Genomic DNA, 23,573 nt, shown 5'->3' on the forward strand with positions numbered 1-23,573 from the left:
GGCAAAAGCAAGAGACGGTTTGCTTCTGCAAGAGTAACTACTCCTGGAAGTGGACTGGATTCAACGAATATAATACATTATTACATTAAGAAATAACACTGAGTAACATCCACTGAATAGGAGAAATATTGCCTTTATAAGAGGCCAATCTTTCTATAGGTGGCAAGATACTACATTGTATTATTTTACTACTTTAAAGTACAGCTATTATCACATTTTCTCACACGTAACCCGGGCCTTTTCAACCAGAACCAGCTGGCGTCAACTGGGGACAATTTTCTCTCTCTCTCTCTGAGAAAACCAGATCCCCACGAGCCTGGAACTTTGAGTTAACACTGTCAGCGCTCCCCCACAGCCGCACGTCTGCAAACCACAGCAGTAAACACCATCACCACTCGCTCCCCCGGTACAAGAGTTCCCCGCCTGTGAAGAGCCACTCAGCTGGATGACAGCCATGCACATCAGACCAGGTTGGTGCACAGGGCCTGACCCAACACATGGTCCTGGTGCACAGGCCTAGATTCAGCTTCCTGGGTCAGATCTGGCACTCAGTTCAGACCCTAGTATGTGGGGGGCTGATCCAACACGTGGCCCTGGACCTGGCATGCAGGGCTGGATCCAGCACTAGCCCCAGATCTGGCACATGGCCCTAGACTTGACAAACAACCTTGGCCACAATGAACAGATTGGACTCAGCATACCAGCTCAAACCCAGCAAGTGGCCCCCAGACATGATGTGCAGGCTTGGACTTTGCAAGCTGAGGTGGTCCGCAGGTCCCACCTGGCATGCAGGGCCAGCAGCATGCTTGAGAGCAGGCTCACTTTCTTATCTGCTGCTCCTCAGTGTCTACAAGAAATATTTTTCTCCCATTCAACCTGCCTCTCAAAAATAAGGTGTGCATTATATACAGGGCTGTGCTGTATTCAAGAAGATATGTTATTTAGTACTGGGTAGGGCTAATGTGTGTCGGAAAGACTGTGGCTGCCTAAACAGGGAACTTAGGAAAATACAGCTAAGAATTGTTACATCTTCTGTAGTGCATTTAACTCCTTCAGTCACAAGAAAGTAAAGGTGATGGCAAAAAGATCTTTATCAAACATTATAAAAGGTCTTAATTATTTATGATTAACAAATATCCTTTAGAAATTCTACCAGGCAGGAAACTGCAGATTCAAAATGATGCAAAACACTATTTTTAAGAACCCTTGAATAAGGGGTCTGCATTACAAGGTTAAAGTTTCTTCATCTCCTAGTTGTACTGAACCCAACTGTTAACTGACATTTTAAGTTGGTACATCTATAAAATGCTACATATCTGAAAAGAGGCTCTGAGATAACATACTAAAATCATGCAGCTTCTGCAAAAAGCCCATATATGACAACAAACTACCAGCGACGTCTCTGGCATTAAAAACAAAATCTTTATTAGATAACAGCATTCAGTAACAAAAGAATTCACAATCAAGACTTTTAAAGTAGGGCTTCGTGACCTAAAGTAGTAAGACCACAGCTATGCAGCAGTAGAGATGTTTTCTAGTTTCAAACCTGCAAGTACAAATCATATTTCTCCATTCTTATCTTTTGCTTCCTTAAAAGGAAACAATATAATCTTAAAGCAGTAAGAGACATGCAAGAAATGCTCCACAACTAACATTAACACCCTACTAAGCTTTTTAAATAATTACAAAAGTTATTAATTCTGGTGTCGTTTCTATGCAATTCATATTTCTAAAACAATTCTTTGAGAGTGTGCTCTCGGGGGTCTTGGACATGCTCAAACTCACTCTGAAGTTTTTGTTGGGGGGGTATAAGCCACCCGCTTGGGTCTCCAGCACTGGGAGCACACATAGTATTGCAACACTGACACTACAGCCAGGAAAGCCAGGTTTCTTATTCTGCTGCATTTCCTTTAACTTTTGCCGTCAGAAAATATTTGCAGAGGTCTGCAGTCAGTATTCCCTTTTCACATACCCACTTAATGACAGACTCTGGGTTCCAAGGTTATTCCCTAATGTAGATGTACGCATGTTAATATATTTTTGCTATTCTAGGAGGGCAACACTGCATATTTGAATCAGACTTACTCATCTTGGTGGATATAACCAGCTAGCCTGATTTATAAATATATCTGTGGTTCCCAGATTCTTTTCAAAGCTCTCTGTCAATGAGAAGGGATGGTGGGAAAAGAGGGGAGGCACCCCTGCCTTGGGACATTTACAACTGGGAACAGCCCTAGACGTTATGACAGTAAGGGCAGAGGTTCGGAGGCAGTTCTAACTCATTTCATATTTAGGGCCTGTAAACAAGATAACAATTTTGTGACCACAGATAAAACACTCTGACTTTCTATACTTTTTCCTCCTATCCATGTCAAGGAAACTGAGCAACAATCTCTGGATGACAGCAAGCTAGGAACTAACCAATCGGGTATGCTCTTAGTTTGGTTTAGTTTTAAATCAAGGAGTATCTTCTCATCTCAAACACATGCTACAGACTTTCAATTGTTTATCCAGACATGATATTACTTCTACTTCCTGTTACTTCCACTATTCCAAAAAAAGTCAACTGTGGCATGCAAGTCAACAAGTTAAGTGATTAACAGTGATTTATCCTTGATTCAGTGATCAGCATGATCCTCTTCCTATTTCAGTAACTAATTTGGGAAACAAATGGATTTAATTCTTTTTTTTTTTTTCAGCTTAATTTGATAAGCTCTGAGTGTGGAGACTAGGTAAATCAATAAAGAAGGCTGCAAATGCTGGACAGCAACAACGTGACAATTTTTTATTCTGAAAAATTCAAAGTCCTTACCAATAATTGCATACACAGTATTTAAAACTTCATATCGAAGATGATTTAATGTTATTAAAATGCAAGTGGCTTCATTTGTACTCATTTTAGTGGGACTGCAGAAGCATAACAAAATAGAACTAGCTGAAACCCACAAAACATTTGCAATTAAATTTTTATCAAATATGGGATTTTTAGTTATCCTTTAACAAAATATTTTAATGGAATCAAAACGTCTCACTCTCAAAAAGGCTACATAAAGCTGTTCATGTGTAAACACAGGCTCAGGAATATAAATACATATTTTGTCAAAAGTCTGACCTTGTGACTTGTTTATAGTCACAGAATAAGAGGGACCTTGTACACGTGAGTAAGTGCCCTTGCATGTGTGAGGAAACTGTCCCTTTTAGTGGTTTAACTGCTCTTTATAATTATTTAATTGCACAAGTGTACACATTCAGTGGCATATTTCAATTTAAACGACTTTTTTACATGGCAAACTACAGCACATCCCATGCATTTCACTTTGCTATGTAACAAATTACCACTATGTCAGTTTGATATTGGATCAGCACTGACATAAAGAAAATATATCAGAAATTGGCCATTTCAGGCTGATAATTTCCACCAAGCTCTTCTCGGCAGGGTGGGGCTGAACTGGGAGGTGGCTAAGAGGGAGGCTGAAGCCACAAATCTGCCCTAACCCCTTCCCCCTGCGGTGGCGTCACCTCCCAGGTAGCACCCACCTGCTAGCACCCTGCCTGGGCGGTCCCAGGGAGCGCCGCCACCATGGAGGGAAGTACTGGGGCCCCCTGCAGTTCACAGCCCATCAGCAGCTCTGCCCCCAACTTCAGGAGAGGTGGGCAGGCTCGGGGGTGGGAGGAGAAAAAAAAAAAAAAAAGAATCAGGCCCCTCACTATCCCTGCCTTCAGCAGAGCCTGCCCGCTCTGTGGCGGGAAGCCCTGGTGCTTCGTTCTAGCTCGGACTTGCCTGCGTATCTGTTTGAAAAGCCTCACGATTCCAATATTATAAAAGCCATAATCTGTCTGTCTGTCCATAACGCTTCACTCACATTCTGATTGGCTGACTGAAACAACCACTCAGAGTGTAAATATAGCACTATAGCACTGGGACAGGAGGTGGCGGTGCAGCGGAGCACCACCACGATGGTGGGGGCACAGGGGGCACCGGCCCCGAGTCCACTCCTCCCATCCCCCAGCCACAGGCTGGCTTCTCTCCACCCTTGGGCCCAGTCCTCCCCCACACCCCCCACACTGGGCCCTGGCCTGGTTCTCTCCTCCCCCTGCCACCGCAGCAGAGAAAGGGGGAGTGGGCCAACCTCAAGCGGCAGGATGGATGGGGGCAGTGGGGGGACATGGGGCTCTGTCCCCACCTGCTCTCCCTCCCAGCCCAGTCATTCTTCACAGGCAGTTGACTAGTCAATAGTAACAACACACTTATTCAATCTGTCCGGAGGACTCCGATTGATTGTTTCAAGAAGCACTGCGATTGGCTGGCAAGACAACCAGAGTGCTCCGGACATACAGCATAAGTCTATTATTATAGATTTGGGTCATGCCTGTAGCTCAGTTTATAAAAGTAGCAATGAAACCCCAACCTTTAACACCACCTAAGTGGTGGTGGAGAGTTGATCAGAAAATGTTTTCAATTATAATGAATACTGTCTAAAGATATACAAAAAGATTTTCCAAAAAAGTCAGTAAGCAGGAACACCTCTGACTAACCACATATATCTTATGTATTTCTGAAATCTTAACTGCACATTTGCATGTGTGTGCCTACCATATCTTAACTGCATGTTGTCATATACTTTCCAAAGGTAAATTTATAGCTACTGAAAAGAATTTATTTTGGGTCAGCATATGGCCATGACAATTCAAGAGACTCTATTCACATGCACATCTATTTGGTTTTCCAGCAACTTCTAACATGCCATTTACCAGGTCATATTAAAGCTGTTTTCTTCGAGAATGCACCTATGCTAAGAAGTTAGACAATAGATTTGTATGGGATGATTAGGATAGGGATGATCCTACTTCAGGCTGGGGGTTGGATTAGACCTTGAGTGATCCCTTCCAGCTCAATTTCTCTATGATTCCATGTTAGTTTTGTTTAAAGGCTGTCCTTTGTACTTTAACAGGACTAGGATATAGGAAAGTAGGGCTGAAAGCGATGTCACAAGGTCATTTAGTCCAATCTCCTGCTCAAGGCAGGATCATCCCTAACTAAACTATCCCAGCTAAGCTATATCCAGTCTACTCCTGAAACTCCCAGGGACAACTTCTCTAGGTAACTTGTTCCAATGCTTAACCATCTGCATACTTAGAAAGTTCTGTCTAGTCCCCAATCCAAGTTTCCCTGCTGAAGCTTGAAGCCATTGCTTCTACTCTTGTCCTGTACAGACACAAAGAAAAGCCCATCTTCATCTGCTCTATAATTGCCATTCAGGTATCTGAAGACTGCATCAAATCCCTCCTTAGTTCTCTCTTCTCCAGACTAAATAACCCTAGTTCTTTCATTCTTTCCTCATAAGATTGGCCTCCTAGGCCCCTAATGATTTTTGTCGCTCTGCACTAGGCTCTTTCCAAACCATCCTCATCTTTGTTGAAGTGTGGAGCCCCAAACTGGACACACTATTCTAGGGCTCGCCAGTGCCAAACTGAGCTGAAGAATCACTCCCCTTGATCTGTAAGTGACATTCCTTCTAATACATACAACCCAGTATGTTGCTGGATTATTTTGCAACAGGAGCACACAGTTGGTCAGGGGTGGGCAAAATATGGCTTGCAGGCTAGACCCGGCGCACCAACTGATTAGATCTAGCCCGTGGGTGTGCACCTGCCAGTGTTCATCTGGCCTGCATGAGGCTGAGCCCTGCCTAGGGCAGCCCATACCATGCTCCTGCCTGCAGCCACCAGAAAGCATCCCCCTGGCCTTGGCCCTGGCCCTGGCCAGTGAGCACAGCTTCTCAGTGGGGCTGCTGCTACAGCCACCCAGATGCTGCTTGGTACCCCTACCTCTGGCAAGCAGCTTTTCCTTTCTTCCTCTGCTACTGGGTGGCTAAGTGTGTGGGAGAAGCCAGGAGTTGGAGCTGGAGCCCCGTGCACTGGGACAGGAGCTACAGCTTTTCCCCCACCTGGCTGGGTATCTGCTGCCTGGAATGCATCTGTGGCTTCCCTGTGTTACCTGCTGCCCAGAGCAGCAGGGACAAAAGGAGGAGGAAGAGGAGCCACTGGAGGCAGGAGAGCCAAGCAGTACCTAGGAGACAGCAGCCACACCCAGAGTAGCCCTGCCAGGAAACTGTACACACTGGTTGTGGGGGGAGCACAACACAGGCTACCCCAGGTGGGAGCAGGAGGGGCTCAGTGCCATGCAAAATGCCACAGGGACAGCTGCAGGCTGGATTGAAGGTGGGGGGGGTGGGGGAACCACACTTGTACCTGCAACACCTGGGCAAGCTCTGCTGCATGAGCCCCTGTCTTCCCCTCCCTGCCACTCCCCACCCACAGGCAGCTCCCAGGACCTAGCTTGCAGGCACACACCCCCATACACACAATATACAAGAGTAAGACTTCAATTTGAGCTATTATGCAATCACCTCTATCTCCTACTCAAAAATAAATCAGGACAAAAAAAATTTTGAAATAAAATCAGTGTTACAGCAGATGTTTGCTTTTTAGTATATGATTTGTTTATCTATATTTGTTAAAATGATACCTTCTGAAAGATTGCGTGTGCAGCCCTCAACAGCTCACCAGAACTCATTAAGTGGCCTGCCAGCCGAAATAACTGCCCACCCCTGCTGCTGGTTCAGTTTATGGTCTATTGTAACCCGCAGGTCCTTCTCTGTATTACTGTAGCCTAGCAGTCATTCCCAAGCCTGTGCATGCAATCAATTATTCGATCCCACATGCAGGACATAATACTTGTCTTGGCTGAATCTCATCTGGTTGATTGCGGACCACTTTTTCCAATCTAGCCAGGTCATTCTAGGTCCTAACCCTATCCTGTGGAGTATCTGCAACTCCACCCATCTTGATGTTATCTAGATGCATTCAATCCCTTCGTCCATATAATTAATAAAAGATATTAAACAATACTGGACCCAGGACAGAGCACTGGGGAACCTCACTTGATTCCTTGTTCCAACTAGATATTAAGCCATTAATGACTATAGCATGATGGTCTAACCAGTTATTTACCTATTGTACAATACTTTCATCTAATCTGTATTTCCTCATCTTGTTAATGAGAATGTTGTGGAAGATGATGTCAAAAGCCTTGCTAAAGTCAAGATAAATCACATCCAAGACTCTCCCACATCCACAGAGCCCGTCACCTTATCACAGAAGGAAATCAGTTTGGTCATGCTTGCTCTTAGTGAATCCATGCTGGCTGTTCCCAATCACTTTGTTGTCCTCTAGGTACTTCACAACAGATTCCTTGATGACCCGGCTCTATGATCTTTCCAGGTACTGAGGTCAGGCTAACTGATCTAACTCGGTTGATCCACTCTTTAATCAGCTTTATAAAATACAGATGTCCACTTTGGCTTTAAAAGATAATGCCAAACAGGAAAAGACAGCAATAAGTTCAACTGATCACTAGAAGAAACCAGTAATCAAAGTAGCCAGTATTAAAAATCAGAGGGTATGCTCCTATATATAGTTAGGATCCTTTATGCAGGAATGCCTCTCAACAGTTCTGCAACGCTGGTGCACTAACACCATAAGTGAATACTTCACAGTATTTCCTAAGACTAATAAGGTCCACTCTTGTGTGAATCACCGCTAATCTTTCTTTTCCTCCAGTTTCACCATTTCGGTTTGTCAGATAATTAAAGAAGCCTTACTATGGTTGATAAAAATCAAGGTCTCAAGCAATCTTACTTATAAATAGAAAAACTTATGAATAAATGAAAGTACAACGTTTTAAGTACACATTTTGACAAAAAAAAATTGAGCTCTGTTCTTACCAATCAAAATACTGTCCCTAAAGACAGAGCATACCATCTTCTGAATCGTGGAGCTGTCCAAACCAGCAGTGACAAGTCAGTTTCATTACCAACCAAAGTAAAGTAAAGAGCCCCTTGGACTACAGATGTTTTTGCAGGCAATCTCTATAGTAGTCCACTGCATGTGTAGAATACATCTCTCATACACTGAACCATATCTTGTCCCTTCTGCAAGCTGTAAGAGGGCCAAACATGCTTGATAAATTACGAAAGGTCTTATTCAAAGCCTCTGAGTACAACTTCTGACAAGCATTTTGCTGTGACCAAACATTCCCAAAATTAATAATAAGTCTCCCATGGTATATACCCTGCTAAGCATGGTAATCAGGAACAAGTCTTTGGTACTTTTGAGTATCAAGGTCTGGTATATTCCTAAAAACATGCACATAAGAAGGATGTCCATATATATTATTATTCTAGCAGAAAATTGATAATCTGCTAGGAATGTCAGAAACAGACTCTATGGGATCTGCTACATATGGTGCAGAAATATTAACAAATCTGGAATGGAAGCATTAGCAGTCTACATTTTAATGAGTCTAACAGAATAGGACTGTGCCATGAGTCTAGTCTGCATACTAGATTACTAACAACAGATAAGGTGAAGCCTACAGGCATCTTGGACAATATTGTACAGGAAGCTGGGGACAAGCAACACCTACCTACAGATCTGTGGCAAGACCTGACTATGGGTAAAGGAAAGTTTCTGTAATGCACTAGGCTATGGCAGTACTGCATATGGGACATACAAAATATGAAAGGAGACTGAAAACTAAACTTTGAATCAGCTACAAATTTACAGTTCAACCTACCTTGGGCACACAGTCAAGGCAAACACTCTGCCTCAGTAAGGGTACACCATTTTCACATTAGGCCATTCTGTCTACCTTAAAAGTTACTCTGTACGCAAGCTTCCTTTAGAGTTGCTAAATATATATTTTGTTGCGTTTCTGTTAACACACATATTCGGAGTTTAGGCAAATCAAGACATATCAGGCAGGAAATTCCAGTACACAGTAGACAAGAAAGCTGTCTCCCTTTGTGTACATCTCAAGGATGGTTTCACTGCCTTGGAAAGGTTTCAGAACTCCAACTTGCAGTTTTGGCTACAAGCCTCCTCAAGTGATCATTATAGATGTCTTCTAATTACCTCAGGGCCTCCAGAGGCTTGGAACATCAAAAGCTATCTATTATTTTCTCTTTCTATTCATGATGCTAAGGCCCATGTATTGTAAAAATGATGGATTCCTCTGTATTTTTCTGTCAAAGATGAGCTTCTTGAGCCTGAATTAAGTTTTTCTCTCTTTATAATTCTTAACATTTACGTTGCACAATGCTGAAAAAAGTCATCTCTCAGTAGGTTTACAGCTGGATGGCCAGATTGCTGAAGAACCTTCCCATGATACAGGCACAGCAGGCCACAACCTCAAACTAACTTGGTTAGGGAAGGAGGGTGGGGGGAAGGAGAATAAGAGAGGACTAGAGAAGACTGCTGCAAGCATAGTTATATACATTGTTCCCTCCTTCAAGTGTTACTTTAATTCTGCCTTATTTATTGATATGAATTACTTCTACATCAACAGTCACCTGAGGCAGCACAGGATGCCCTATTAGGTCTATATGTCTGAGCTACTTCCTTTCTGTCTCTGGAAACAATAATTGCTTCTCAGGCCTGCACCATCTGGTTACAATTACAGTTCAGAGACCTTCTTCCATTTCTTTTTGATCCCACTTTATATTTTTAATTCTACAAAAGAAAGTTGAGCATGATGTAGTAAAGCATGTTCCTGTTCAGAGGCAGAGAGGAATGGAAAAAAAAAAGAACAAATCACAGCAATGGAGAAGAGAAAGAAAAGGACCACTAAAAAGAAAATCAATACAATCTTAGAGGCATGCGATTTAGCAGCTATGTACACTGGAGTCTGGTGGAGGTTCAGACTTCCACCAATATTGGGGATGTTTCAATTCATTGTTTTGGGTCTGGTCCATTTCTATTTCTGAAGAAAGGAACAGTCTGTACTAAATTAGTGAAGAACTGTATTCTATAAAGCCATTTAAAAAAAAAAAAAAATCTTACCACCACACGATTAATAACTGTTCACTTACCTGCATGTCTTGTTTATCTACTGCCGAGAACAAACCACAAACTTGAAAAAACAAAGTGGGAAAACAATGTCTCCACAGAGCACAGGGCTTCCCTGTGAGTAAGAACTCCCACACAACATACCGAAAAACAGTATTGGGAGCCCCCACATAATACATTTTATAGCAGTTTTTTTGCCAGTAAACTTTTGCTACATAAAAATTAAGTTGCCAACATATAAAGAAATCTTTCAGGGACGAATAAGTCAACAACTTAATAGGTACAGAAATATCAGCATTCTGAGAAATTTGGGCTTATTTCCTTTCTAGAAGTGGAAGGAAAATGCCAACTTTGTAAGATGCGCATAAAAAGCCTCTAGAAGCATCCAGACATCTTGCTTATTTTTTTAAAAAACGGCCCTTGCAATACAGTTTAGCCCTTCTGCTTATACCTCTTTCTGAACAGTCCATGGTGACTTTGGGCAGAAAAAGAAGTTGCTAAACGAAGCAGATCAGCTGTGCCCAGGTGTGTTCCAGCACTGCTGATCTGTTTCATTGGGCAAAACACATTGCCTGTTGTTACTACAGGTCAATGGGTGATGTATGCTCCAAGGGCTTAAGGGGCCTGGTCCTGCACACACCAGGAATTCCTCAGCAGAATCAGGCCCCTTGAGCCCCAGGCACATGTCCCAAACAACCATTTCACTGTAAAATCTAAGAGTCCACTTTCCCACAGCCTACTAACCATCTCGCTCTTTCAGCAGCAACCAGCTCTAGTCTCCTCCCCTTCCACCTGCTACAAAGATGGATGAAAAGCAGGGAAGGAAAGGTGCCATAGTTATAACTTGAAAGGCAACAGTTTAGAAGAGCTGTCAACAAGCTACCAAATAATACAGCCTGGAGAAACAGTTACCTGGAACGTGCTTTGAAAACTGTAGGACTTTCCGAAACTGGTAAATATGAAAGAAGATTACTAGAGATAAGGCTAATAGAAATTGATTTTTATATATATATAGCACCCACAACTTCTAAACTGTAAAAAGATTCCAAACACTCAATTTCTCACAAGCTATAAATTTCATCTTAGGTGGTGGCACTGTCCTGTAACTACATATGCACCAACTGTAACCTGCTTGGGGTGGAATTATGAGAGTTCAGCATTGACCCAGTAGACCAGCAAGGTCTACCAAAAGCACTTCATTTTACTTCAGCTGACAGAGGTAGACCAGCAATGAGCACTTTTCAAGTTATATACTGATTATACGTTGAAGGAGCTGAGAGCTCAATTTCTATATGCATGCAGAGATATCAAGTCTGGATTATCAAAATTATGCAGTGTCCGAGTTTTGGATGATTATGAAATCAAGGTATTTATTTCAAGTTTGGTGTTAAAATTTTGATTCCCCAAAGAATCGTTTCAAACAATCACAGAATGTTCAAGCAGCCTAAACAAAGAAGTCGCCCTCATATATGCCCATCATAATTCAGTATATTACATTCAAATTTTAAAATCATTCTGAGAATGCATGCACACAACCTAATTTCTTTAAGACAGACAAACTTAAAAGAGCCTGCTTACATACGTTACGTCAAAAAATTCAAATGACAGTTGAGCAGCTTTTCATCTTACCTCTGGAGTGTTTTTCTTGAACTCACGACTTTGCTCAATAAGCTTTTTTCTAGACTGTTCACTTTCATCTTGTCGGTTAGCCAATATCGTTGCTGTGGCATCAAGCTCTCTCTGGAAAGAAAAAAAATACAAAATTGTAAATGCAGCATTTAGGAAAGGTCCTACTTACTCAGGCAAATTAAAATACAAGACATTTATACATGTTTTTCCAAGAACATCCAAATGGCTAGTTTATAAACAAACTGCAACAAAGATAACAAGCTCCAGAGATTAGGTCCTCTGAATTAAATTAATCTCTACATTCTCCAGGATTTGGGTTCTGTCCTGAAACCAAAAATTCTACTGGGGTTTTTCAACAACAAAATCTTCTTTCAAAAAGATTTATTGATATGCAACAATATTAAGGTAATATTAAAGACCACCAACAACACTAATGCAACACGAATCCAACTGGGAAAATAGGTCTACATCAAGTTCAAGCGGACTCAACTTAACTGATTGACATAACTTGCTTCTTTCCTGCCCTTATAATTGTCCTCTTGGTTACTCAAAGTGAAAAAGCAATGCTTAAGCAGCTGAAATACTGGCTCCTCTGCATGTCTACCTTATGCTGGTTTCATTGTTTCAGAACTTGGATTTGGGTCACAAATTGATCGCTGGCATCACTGTGTGTACTCTTCTCTACATCACATTTTAGGAATCTGGAGACAAGTCTCGGGAAGACCCTTCTTCCTTTTCTGACAACCAAGTTATCCTTAGCTCATTCTTTTCGTTGTACTCAGAATTCATCCCCTTTAGATTATGAAAAACTGCTGTTATCCATTTGCTGACTTTTCTCATTAGGATTATATGAAATTACCTTCCTTTCTCCAGTGATGCTTTATGAATGCCAGAATAACATCCACCCATCCATACTAAGCACAGATGCAAATGGAGCCCACAAACTATTCTCAAGCTTTGCCCAAATGATTTCAACTTGGTTATCCACGATCATCTATTTTTCTGTACTCAATATTGCACCTTGAAAATTCTGCCACACTGAATTGCACGGGTCATTTATCAGTGCATAACCTAACATAATTACAATCGTTCAGAGTCAACCTGTTTGCTTTTGCAGTATTCGTATGTTATATTTAAACATTAAGGGCTAAATATTCCACTTGGGTATAATACAGAATTCCCACTGAAGTCATGAACCTACTGCCAAGCATCTGTGGGGACAATTTTACATTTCTCTTAATTTTTAATCAATTTTCTTTCATTTTTCATGAATGTAAAATTCAGTCAAAGAGAAAAAAACAACCCAATAAAGCAAGACATAATGCAGGTATAACTCCAGGGCCACTTTCTCCAGATAACTCTATCAATATGCCTCAGTCCTGGCCTGCAAAACCCCTAATATTCTCTGCAGCAGAAACTGCCAGTTTTACAAAATTGTATGACAGACTTAGAGAGGTAAACAAATACTGATCAAGAACCAAACTACCAATTGATTTAATTTGTGATCAATTATCAGCCTTGATCCTAGGTTTCCAATAGTCAGCTTCTTCCCTATTTGACACTTAAATACAGTATATTTAGTTCCCCTCCCCACTCTTGAAAGTAGCTGAAACCAGTTTGAGACAAACCTGGTTGAATGCAGTAACAGATTCAACTGATTTGGGTCAAACCGGTTTATGCGATGTCTGTCCCAGACACCTTCCTGGTTTAAGTGAAATCAGCGACTGCCAGGCTTCTTTCTCTCCTCCACACCCCCTCCCTGTTGGCTGCTCAAGCAGGGACTTCCCTCCCACCCCTCTCCCATGGTAGGGACCCCAGCATCGAGCCAATCCCCCCACCTCTCTCCTCCCCGCCCCCCAAGCTAGCTACTGCTGAGAGGTGTCTATATGGGTCTCCAATTTCACCCAAACAAAGGCAGAGAGACAGTGGCTTGCAAATGCAAATGCACCCTACAGATAAGAAGAGCTTGAAACTAATGAGAGAGATGTTTACTTTTGTAGGGCTTGATGGGCTGATAATCTTTGTTCTGACAAACAACCTGCTGGGTGCAATCTGTCAGTCTGAAAGAGGGGACAGAGAAAGGTGTCAGAAATTACCTGGTTTTCAGTTTACAGTCTGAAGAAGCAGGGAGACAGAGATTGAAAAGCTCAGTATCAACACAAGTATCAAGAGAGGCAGGGTCTGGCAACACTGCCACCCCTTGAGCAGCCAGTGGAGAAACGCCTGGGACTGCAGGCAGGGTGAATGGAGGTTTATACCCCTCCATAATCAGAGCGTCCTGCCAGGGCCTGGCCACACCGCCCTGCCTCAAGTCAGCACTTTGGAAGGGAAGGAAGCATGAACAACCCGTGTCCCCAATGGCTGGGGGGGGGCACGGTGACCGCCTGCAGGCGGTGGTGGCAGAAGCAACAAGCGGGGAGCTTCTGCAGGTAGCTGTGGTGATATCAGCCACGGGGGCAGGAGGGGTAAGTGCTGACCAGCGGTCTGTGACCACCCACAGACACCACCAGCAGCAAGGGGGGTGAACGGCGACCACCCACAGATGCCACCAATGGTGTCAGCAATAGGGGGAAGGGGGTGGCAAGCAGTGACTACCCACAGGCGGTAGCACATGTGCTGGTGGCACATCTCTCAGGGGGTGCATGTGCACCCCCTATGCATCGCCAATGGAAGGAAGGGCTGCTCTGAACCACTGCAGGCATGTACCTGCATTTCTGGAATGAAAAGGGAATGTCTATCTACCTCCAAATGGGTTCAAGGTTTGCAGGTTAGACTAACCTGCAAAGATTGATCAATTCAGGCTCAGGCTTCTCGAATGTCTGTCTCTAGCCATTAAGAGCCACTAAAGTGAGACAAAGATGGTGGGTGGATTTGAAGAAAACACCTGCCATTTTTTCTTGAAAATAGCAGACCACAGGCAGTAACAGACCACAATAAAGTAGGTGAATTTGTAACCTACTGGTTTTATGAACATACCAATGATGTCCTGATTAATCTTGTTGCTTACCATTTCTCAGAATCATGATTCTACAGGACCAGGCTAACATTTTACTGATAAAACAAGGTATAAGTACAATACAACTTTAAAAATTTCAGCTATTTGCATTTATAAGCACTATCAAGTTGGAAAATGTACTGGACAAAATATCTGTTTTAACATGCAGATAAAAAAAAGAAAAAAAAAGTGTGAAGAAAATTCTGCATGATACAAAGTCCAATACATCAGGCTAGTTAAATCACTTTCATTCTACATACTTTGGGAAAAATCTACAGCCAAGGCATTGGTTTTATCTTGTCATGTATATGCTATTTCCCATTAGTTCTAAGATTAGATGAAATGTAGATTGGATGCATGTGCACATATTTTACATGATTTCATAAGTCTAAGTTTTTGGAAGAGGGAATGATGGACTAAGGATTCCTTTTGCAATATCCAGTTAGTCTTTTTCTTCCCCTTACAGTAAAGAGAGATGTTCAATATCCAAGAAAAAAGCTAAATGTGATCACTATAGCTGAAGCCAGAAATGTGCTGGGGCTAGTGACTCAAATAGCAGCAGCACAGTGCTAAAAAAAACCTTAATATTTCAACTCTGAAAAACGTTTTAAGGCAACATGTCCAACAGATTTTGGTTTTGAATTCTATAACATATGTGAAATCTATTGCAGAAAAGTGGGAAATACTTAACAGTTGCATAAACCACATTTGAAATTCATCCCAGTTAAGTTTATGCAAGAAAAAAAAAAGAGCAAACACAAACCATTGTGGTTAAGCAGTACTATAAAGAGCAATATAACAGTTAAGCAGAAGGCTTCTAAAAAATATAAACAATCTGGTAAGGATGGCAACTTTGAAAACTGTATTTAAGAAACTGAGCAGAAGTTAAAGGAAAAATGAAAAAATCATGAAACATGAGAAGAGCAGCAGATGAAAACATCAAGTTAATGCTGTATATTTAAAAGTGTTAGTAATGTACTAAAAGGAAATAACAGAAAAAGTGGAATATTTGTGAAAATTTTGGTTCCAATTTTAAACACGAGTAAACAAGCAAAGAATTCCTTCTAGTGCCACAAATCATGTTTAAGAGCAGCAGACCCAGTTTTGTGAGGATTTCCACTAAACAAAGAAACTTTCGGGTGGTGAGAACTACTATGTCTGTTATCTGTAGCACTCCTCACCATACAAAGCACGCCAGGGAAAAGAGAAAATGCAAAGGATGTGACTGTATCTCAGTTATCCTAAACTGCTGAAATAACCACTTAAAAACAGAAGGTTGAAAGTGTAACGAAGTGCAGCACATAGACAACGCTCACAATTTGGTCCAGCATCTATGAATAACAATGGAAACCATCATGAATACTTTAGACACAAAAAATAACAGTTTCTAGATAAGAACTGATGCAGAAATAAGGGTAGATACTTTAAAAAGACTTCAAGTGACACTGTCAGGACTAGTGAGACTCAAATTAGAGTTATTAAAAATAGCCATTTCATTCTTAATTTCTTCCTTATTATCATTTATGCATCAGGGCTGCAAGGTTCATTTCTCTGGGAAAAAAGCCAACTGGTTATTTATTGGTTGTACCCATACAATAATTCCTGAAGATTTTCCTACACTTTTAGCATATACAATAACATCTCAGGCGAGTGTGTGACTATTATGGAATTCAATATAGTACACTGCATTATTCTTACAAGCAAATAGATACCACAAGTATAAGCAATGTTCACTCATGCCTCAGATCTACAAGTCTCCCAAGTAAGACAAATTTATGGCCCACTAGCCTTGACAATAATTCTCTAGGCACCCACTAGGAAACTGGAGATTCAAGTTTATAAAGACAGGAAAACATCTGAGATTCTGTTAAAATCAGAGCATGTTAACACGTCTGAGTGTTCTCTGGCTGTCTCGCAACTGAACATTTTCGACTTCAAAGATGTAAGCAAGGTTAACACTATCAGAAAGCAAACCAAAAAACTGAGAGCTGCGTGGAGGGTGGAGGATTCACATCCTGTGACTCTGACATCTTAAATTCAAATCTGGCTAATAAACTTTTGGTCAAGAGTAAACAAAATTCACCCATGTAGTGTTATACGCAAAAATGAAACACGAACAGGCCCTATTATTCTCACAGATGATCCTACAAATTTAGGATGAACAGGAGAGGAAATTCAGGCAAACTTACATTACTCATGTTACACATCTTTTGTGAATAACTACATGACCATAAATAAAGAAGGTTATCTGACAGCTCTCCGCAGCAACACAGTCACTTTTGAAATGAAGAAACAAAAAGAAAGTATTAAGCTCTTAAAATCAGGCTCCATTAAACAGAATCCTTAATAATCACCAGGGACCCTGGTTTTCCTTGATGTAAAAAAAAAAATAAAAGTCACAAATTCTCTGATGAAAACCCCAAAATCCATTATTAAAATGAAACACTAATACACACACATACACACACACACGCGCGCGCGCGCACACATATACATATAAATATATGTTTCAATTCAACACAATGTTTTATTGATACATTTACAATTTTAAAGCAATTTGGAAGCCTACAAGTGCCTCAATCACTATAGTAAAATAAATCCTAAGTACCTATACATTTTGGTATTTGATTTGGGGTTTTTTATCATGGAAAAAGCTGAGTTCTCCCTGCCCCCTTAGCTCACTAGGACACAGGTCAATACTGCCCACTGCCCACCCACAGCCCGCTGCTGCCCCCAGCCCTGCCAGAAGGGCCCCATAGCTACCAGGTCTCTGGGGCCAGGGCCCCGGGTCTACAGCCCCCTGTCCTGCAGCAGTGCCCGATCCCTGCTGCCACCCGCAGAGGGCGACTGCTGCAACGGAGCACAGAGCCTGGGCTCCCCCTCCCCACGGGCAGCATGGCTGGAGCAGAGCCTGGGCAGGGGCAGGTGCAGCCTGCCTGCTGCGGGCTCAGGCAGGGTGGGGCCAGCTCTCCGCCGCTGTGCCCACTGCCGGGGGAGATGAGGGACACATGCCCCCCAGACCCGTGTATGGGTCAGGTGCAGGCTCCCTGCCCTGCTGCCCTCCCCCTGGGGCCTCCACAGCCCGGCAGGCACGACGCAGCAGAATGGGGCCAGGCGAGGAAGCTTGTTGCAGGCGCTGCAAGCCCCACACTGCTCTGGTGACGTGCCCCCTGACCACCTCAGACCAATGGGGGCAGCAACATGGGGTTGTTCCTTTCACCTTCACTGCTCTGGGGCAGAAACAGGGTGCATTGTCAGGGCAGCGCAGAACTTGCAGTGGCCACAAAGAGTTCCCCTGCCAGCCTGCAGAGAGCTCTTTGCAAAGAGCAAAACCCACATGTTTCTCTGTTAAAATGAAAAATCCTCATTTTTATCAGGCAAAAGGAGAAACCCCACGCTTTTTTGCTGTAGATTCATAGATGTAGGGTCAGAAGGGACCTTGTAGATCTTCTAGTCCGACCCCCTGCCCTGGGCAGGAGAGAAAACTGGGCTCAGATGACCCCAGCCAGGTAAACGTCAAGCCTTCTCTTAAAGACCCCCAGGGTAGGAGCAATCACCACTTCCCTTGGAAGTTGGTTCCAGATCCTAGCCGCCCTGACCGTGAAGTAGCGCCTTCAGATGTCCAGTCTAAACCTACTCTCTGATAACTGGTGGCCATTATTCCTTGTTACCCCAGGGGGCACTAGGGGGAACAAGGTCTCTCCCAAACCGTGCTGATCCCCCCCAGTGAGTTTACAGACGGCCACCAGGTCCCCCCTCAACCTTCTCTTGCGAAGGCTGAATAGGTTCAGGTCCTGTAGCCTCTCTTCGTATGGTCTGCCCTGCTGTCCCCGGATCATGCGGGTGGCTCCCTTTGGACCCTCTCAATGCTGTCCACATCCGTCATGAAGTGTGTGGGCCCAGAACTGGACATGGGAAACTGGCCGTGGGAAACAGAAAACCTGGATCCCTGATAATCACTATCAAGTATTTCTTAACCCATACTAGAAATACATCACGTAAACTTACAAAGTTAATTTGATATCCACTGTAATTACATGAATCAAATTCATGATGAACTTGTGTCAGTTATGCAACTATTGTACTTACAATACAAAACTGTATTGTAATTATGTACTTCCACTATAATCTTATTGCAATTAGGCTTTAATATTTTTCCTTTAAATGTTCCCCTGACATTGGAAAATGAATATATAAAAGCAATCACACACCCTGCTACTGCAGGCCACTTACAGCCCCAACTATCTAGTCTAAAAATGAAACAGTCTATGTACATTTTCAGCTCCCAGCCCTAAAGCCTAGGCATGCTATGATCTCTGTGACTGTAAAGGGTATCTTTACTAATACTATGTGTAATGTCTGTTGGAGGCTTAACTCCTTCATTCACCTGCTTGTTTACCTCGTTAGCTGCCACACAAATCAGAGCTCCCAGCTGCAGGAGTGCATGGTGCACTCTCCCAGCTGGGAGCCCCAATCAGCAAACTGGGCTCCCAGCCATGGAGCGCAGGGAGACACACTTGCTACTTGCCGATGGAGGGGTTGGGCTCCTCCTGAACTGGCAATATGGCACAATGGGATCCACAGTTGCAAAACACTGAAGTTTTGCAACATTAGAAGCCAAACATTAGAAAAGTGACATTCCATCTCAGTTTAGAACCAAGAGTTATTTCATATCTAGTTATAAAAAAGTTTATTGTATATGCATACTATTCTTTTTGTAGAATAAAGAAAAATCTCAGCAGTGCTCTCCCATGCAGAACGACAACAAAGATAATACAATGGGGGGAAGCTGGCTCCTCATTCTGGAATTCACACAACTGTGTGAGCACTCGGGGTGCACTGATCAAAGATTTTCTTGGCCAATAGTGATGGTCGATTATTAACTAGCCATATGAGCCAATACTGATTCGATAGCCAATTTACAAGAATGCAGCCCAGCAGCTTGGAGAGCAGCATCCGGTTGGTAAGTCTGTTGCAGGAGTGGGGGAGAGAGGACAGCTCAAGACCCCCATGGTGAGGGACAGAGTGGGCCGAGGCAGCCCAGCCAAGTCAGTGAATGCAGCCCTGGGAGCAGGACAGAGCTGCAAGAGGCTTACCGGGAAGGGAGGGGGGGGGCAGCTTCTCACCACTGTGTGCACCCCTGGGGCAGCCATGGGGGGCATGTGACCCCTGGATTTGTACACGGAGCAAGTGTGGGCTGCATGCTGTGGGCTCAGGGAGAAGGACAGAGCTGGGCCCAGGGTAAGTGGTGGTGGTGGTGAGAGGGTACCTACAGCACCCCATAGCCAAACCTCCTAGTGCTACTGCTGCCCATACCATCACCACCTGCCCCAAGCGCAGCCCAGCCCCCTCACCATGAAGCCAGCATAGCCCCTGGCGCTGAGCTACAGCTCACCTCCACCCTGCACACAAATCTGGGGGGAGCACATACCCCCCATGCTTTTTCTGGAGGTGCACACAGCAGCAGAGAGCCACCGCCCCTCCCCTCCACTCCTTGCACCCCTCTGGATGAACCACCTGTGGCTCTGTCCCTGTCCTGGGGTCACATTCACTGACCTGGCAAGGCAGCCCCTGCCCCACTTCCTCCCTCCTTGTGGGGGCCTCAATCTGATCCCCCATGCCCCTTCCCTCTCCCACGCCCTTCTCCCCCACAGACTTATAGACAGGATGCTGCTCTCCAAGCTGCCGGGCTATATTCCTGGCCACATGCATGCTGCAGCTGTGCACATGCCCGGGGCATTTATTGGGGGACATTATCAGCTACACTGGCCAAAAAAGCTGATTGCCGATAATGTTAAGTTTTCCTATAATCGGTGCCAATCTGATATGTGACCAATACATCAGTGCTCCTTTAATTAACACTACAGAGCTACATTGGCATAGCTGTCTATGCCACACAGGAGCCTAATCCCCAACCATCAAAACATATCAGCAGAGGGCCCTAGTACATGCACACTATAATGGCAAATGTGCTATTTTACCAGAACAGCTTATTTTATTCACACTGGAAGCGGATTTACTAAATAGATACAAAGCACAGACTGGTAGCATGGCTGTAACCACGCTAAATATGCTATTCTGGCGAAGAGTTGCAACACTCCTATACCAGTACAACATTCCTCAAGTATGTATGACTATACCAATAATTCCCTTTTCATTACCTTTGAATTCCACATTCATTACTACCACCTTAATCAGAAAGTTAGCCAGTATACAAGATGATTAAATAGGGAAAGAAATACTATACAATAGTTCTTTTCAGTCCTCTCTTAGGATTGCTTTGGTCATGCTAATAAAAAAAAATAATTCAACAAAGTTTTCATATTTTAAAAAGTACCCAGTTAAGGGGAACTGAAAAAGAAACCATTTTTCAGGGCAGCCAGGATATAATATATTATGTTAATGGATGCCTACAGACATGAGGTCTAACTAATTGTATCACCAAAGTTAAATGCACGACCAACTAATAAGATCTGGGGAACTATGAAAGTTCTCACAATCCTGCCATGGGAGCTCAGACTGCCACATGGGGGAGTTTTAAGAGTAAAATATCTCAGAACAGTTTTTCTGAAAACTAGACTTTGTATGTTTGAAATGTTTCTCCAAGAAACCAATAAAATACAGACAGCATGGACATGCATGTGAATGTACACCCAAGCCCACAAGCGTGCACATACACGTGCGCGCACACATTGAAATTTCATCAAAGACAAAGATATCTGGATAAAAGTTTACATTAGCAGAAGGGAACTCATGGCAACAAGGGTATATGGAGAGCCATCCTGTTCTTTAAAGGGTATTTAATTCTAATTACTTTGGATTGTAAAAGGAAATTCAGCTTCACTTTTTGAATGTTAAACTAATGCTTCTCAACCAGGGTGCACTAGCACAGTTTTTCTTGGGGGTGAGTACCAAACACACTGGTAACTACACTAATCTACTGTTGTCTCACAGAAGGGCTTCTAACTTCAGACTGGCATTGCTAACTACCTCTCTCTCTACTCGTGCTGCTCACAGTGAGCCAATACTATGCAATGTGTAGGAAAGAAGAGTGACCAAGGGCTCCAACCAGTTTCACTTGCTGAAGCTTTCCCCTTCAATGACAACCTTATGCAACAGTTGATTTAATTAACAGTTTATTTTTAATAATGTTTAAGCAGAGGGACACTGACCCACTGCAATGGGTCACAATCATTTCCACTGTTATTAGAAAAAGTAGGGCTGCACTGTTGGAATATTTTTTAATTGTCAGAATAATCAAGATGCTGATGAGAATACATTCATTTCCAGAACTGCTAACAGTAAGAACTCAGTTACTCACCTCCCCTTAGTGCAATCTATTGCAAAAGCTGGCAAAACTGTGTGGAAGAAATTACTGACAAGTTAAAGTTATTTTATTTTGCAAAGTCCTCCAATGGACTTTTTTCAATAACAATATAAGAATCAGCAGGAAAAGCAAATCTAAGGCTAAGTAAAGACATTACAAAAAAAAAAGCAACAGTATAAGTTACTAGAAACTGGTCTAAAACTACAGCAGAACAGAAGTACAGAGCACAGCAACCAGTTTAAAAATGGGGGAACCCGGTCTAAAATAGACCTGTATGAATGAGTATTAGATTGAAACTGGTTTACATTAGATCGGTGTATTGAACTTTGCAACAAATCCCCTGCCAACTCAATTCAGGTCAGTCCCCCAGAATCCCTGGCTGCTTTATGGGCCCCTGATATTTCCTCTTGCAGGGTGGCCAGGTTATCCTTACCCCACCTCACCTGCTCCAGCAGAACACTGGGCCTGCCCCATCCCGGGCTGATAGAGGTCAGGCAGCAAAACCTCTGCTCTGAGTCCTTCCTGAGTCTGCCTACTAGACTGGGAACAGGGTTGAGAGGAGCAGAGGCCTCCCCCCCTGCCATGCCCCTTCTCCCCAACAGCCAGCACAGCTCTCCTAGTCTTCAGAAAAGATTCAGAGCAATTTGATGATTTGGGCAGTCCCCAGTGGCTGCAGCCGGGAACTGCAGCAGGACTTCCACACTCCCCTGCTGCCTGGCAGGGTGCATTTCTCTCCCCAGCTCTGCCCCACCAGCTGTCAGCAGAAGAAGGGAAGGGAAGCAGAGGCACCCTGCTGTGCAGACCCAGCCAGCAGTTGGGGGAGGCTGCGTGGCAGGGGCTTCCCTGATTCCAGGCTGGGTGGCAAGTGCAGCTTCTCTCCCCAGCTGTCAGTGGCAGGGGAGGAGGGGTTGGGGAGAAGCAGAGGCCCCCACCTCCACCCAGCTAACACAATTGGTGGGGAGTGGGGACGTAACAGCGGGGCTTCCCCCTGCCCCACTGCATGGAGTGGATGGCCAGCACAGCTTCTCTCCCCAGCCCCAAACCCCACCTGTTGTCAGCAGTAACGGAGAGAGGAGCAGAGGTCCCACCCACATAAACCCAGCCCACCCAGAACAGCTGGGGGCCACATAACAGGGACCTCTGTTTTGCCCCCTCCCCCCTGCTGCTAACAGGCTGTAGAGCTGGTGAGAGAAGCCACACTGGCTAGCTGGGCCATGCAGCATGGGGGGAAGCCCCCACCCTGCAGACAAGGGTCAGGGCAGAGCAAGAGCCTCCAGTTTCCCCTAGGGGTGCATTGGTCTGCTAGTGGATTGGCCCCGATGTAAAGAAAATATACCAGAAACCAGCCATATCAGATCAATAATTTGGCCCACAAAAGGGGGTGGGGGTGAGGAGCACAGCCCAGCAGCAGGAACAGCTGCCTCCAGCTGGTAAGTCTGGTGTGATGGAAGGGGAAAGGAGTGGGGGGGTAGATCAAGGCTCCCACGGGGAGGGAGGTGTGGGGCTGTCCAACTGGGGCGATGTGGACACAGGATGGAGCAGCAGCTTACCCAAAGTGGGGGGGCAGCTCCACATGCTAGGAGCCGCTGGTTCAGCAGCTTCTCACCTGCTCTTCTGGCAACTCCTACCACTGCTCCCGCTGCTCGTCTGAGGGGGTGCGCATGTGCCCCCAGATCTGTGCACGGCAGGATGGGGCTGGGACTGCCCCAAGTT

At 43.9% G+C, this 23,573-nt stretch overlaps 1 protein-coding gene across 9 annotated transcripts in view; it reads right to left on the minus strand.

Annotated features, from left to right (window-relative positions):
* The window catches only part of CUX1 (cut like homeobox 1), a 411,425-nt gene that overhangs the window by 322,596 nt on the left and 65,256 nt on the right, over nt 1-23,573 (minus strand). For all 9 annotated transcript variants that reach the window (XM_019545428.1, XM_019545427.1, XM_019545421.1 and 6 more), the window contains exon 2: nt 11,539-11,649. In XM_019545428.1, the coding sequence (XP_019400973.1) occupies nt 11,539-11,649 (111 nt within the window). The remainder of the gene's footprint in view (nt 1-11,538; nt 11,650-23,573) is intronic.

The sequence above is a fragment of the Crocodylus porosus genome, unplaced genomic scaffold, assembly GCF_001723895.1.
Source record: "Crocodylus porosus isolate Cpor-Errol unplaced genomic scaffold, CroPor_comp1, whole genome shotgun sequence".
Taxonomy (NCBI): domain Eukaryota; kingdom Metazoa; phylum Chordata; order Crocodylia; family Crocodylidae; genus Crocodylus; species Crocodylus porosus.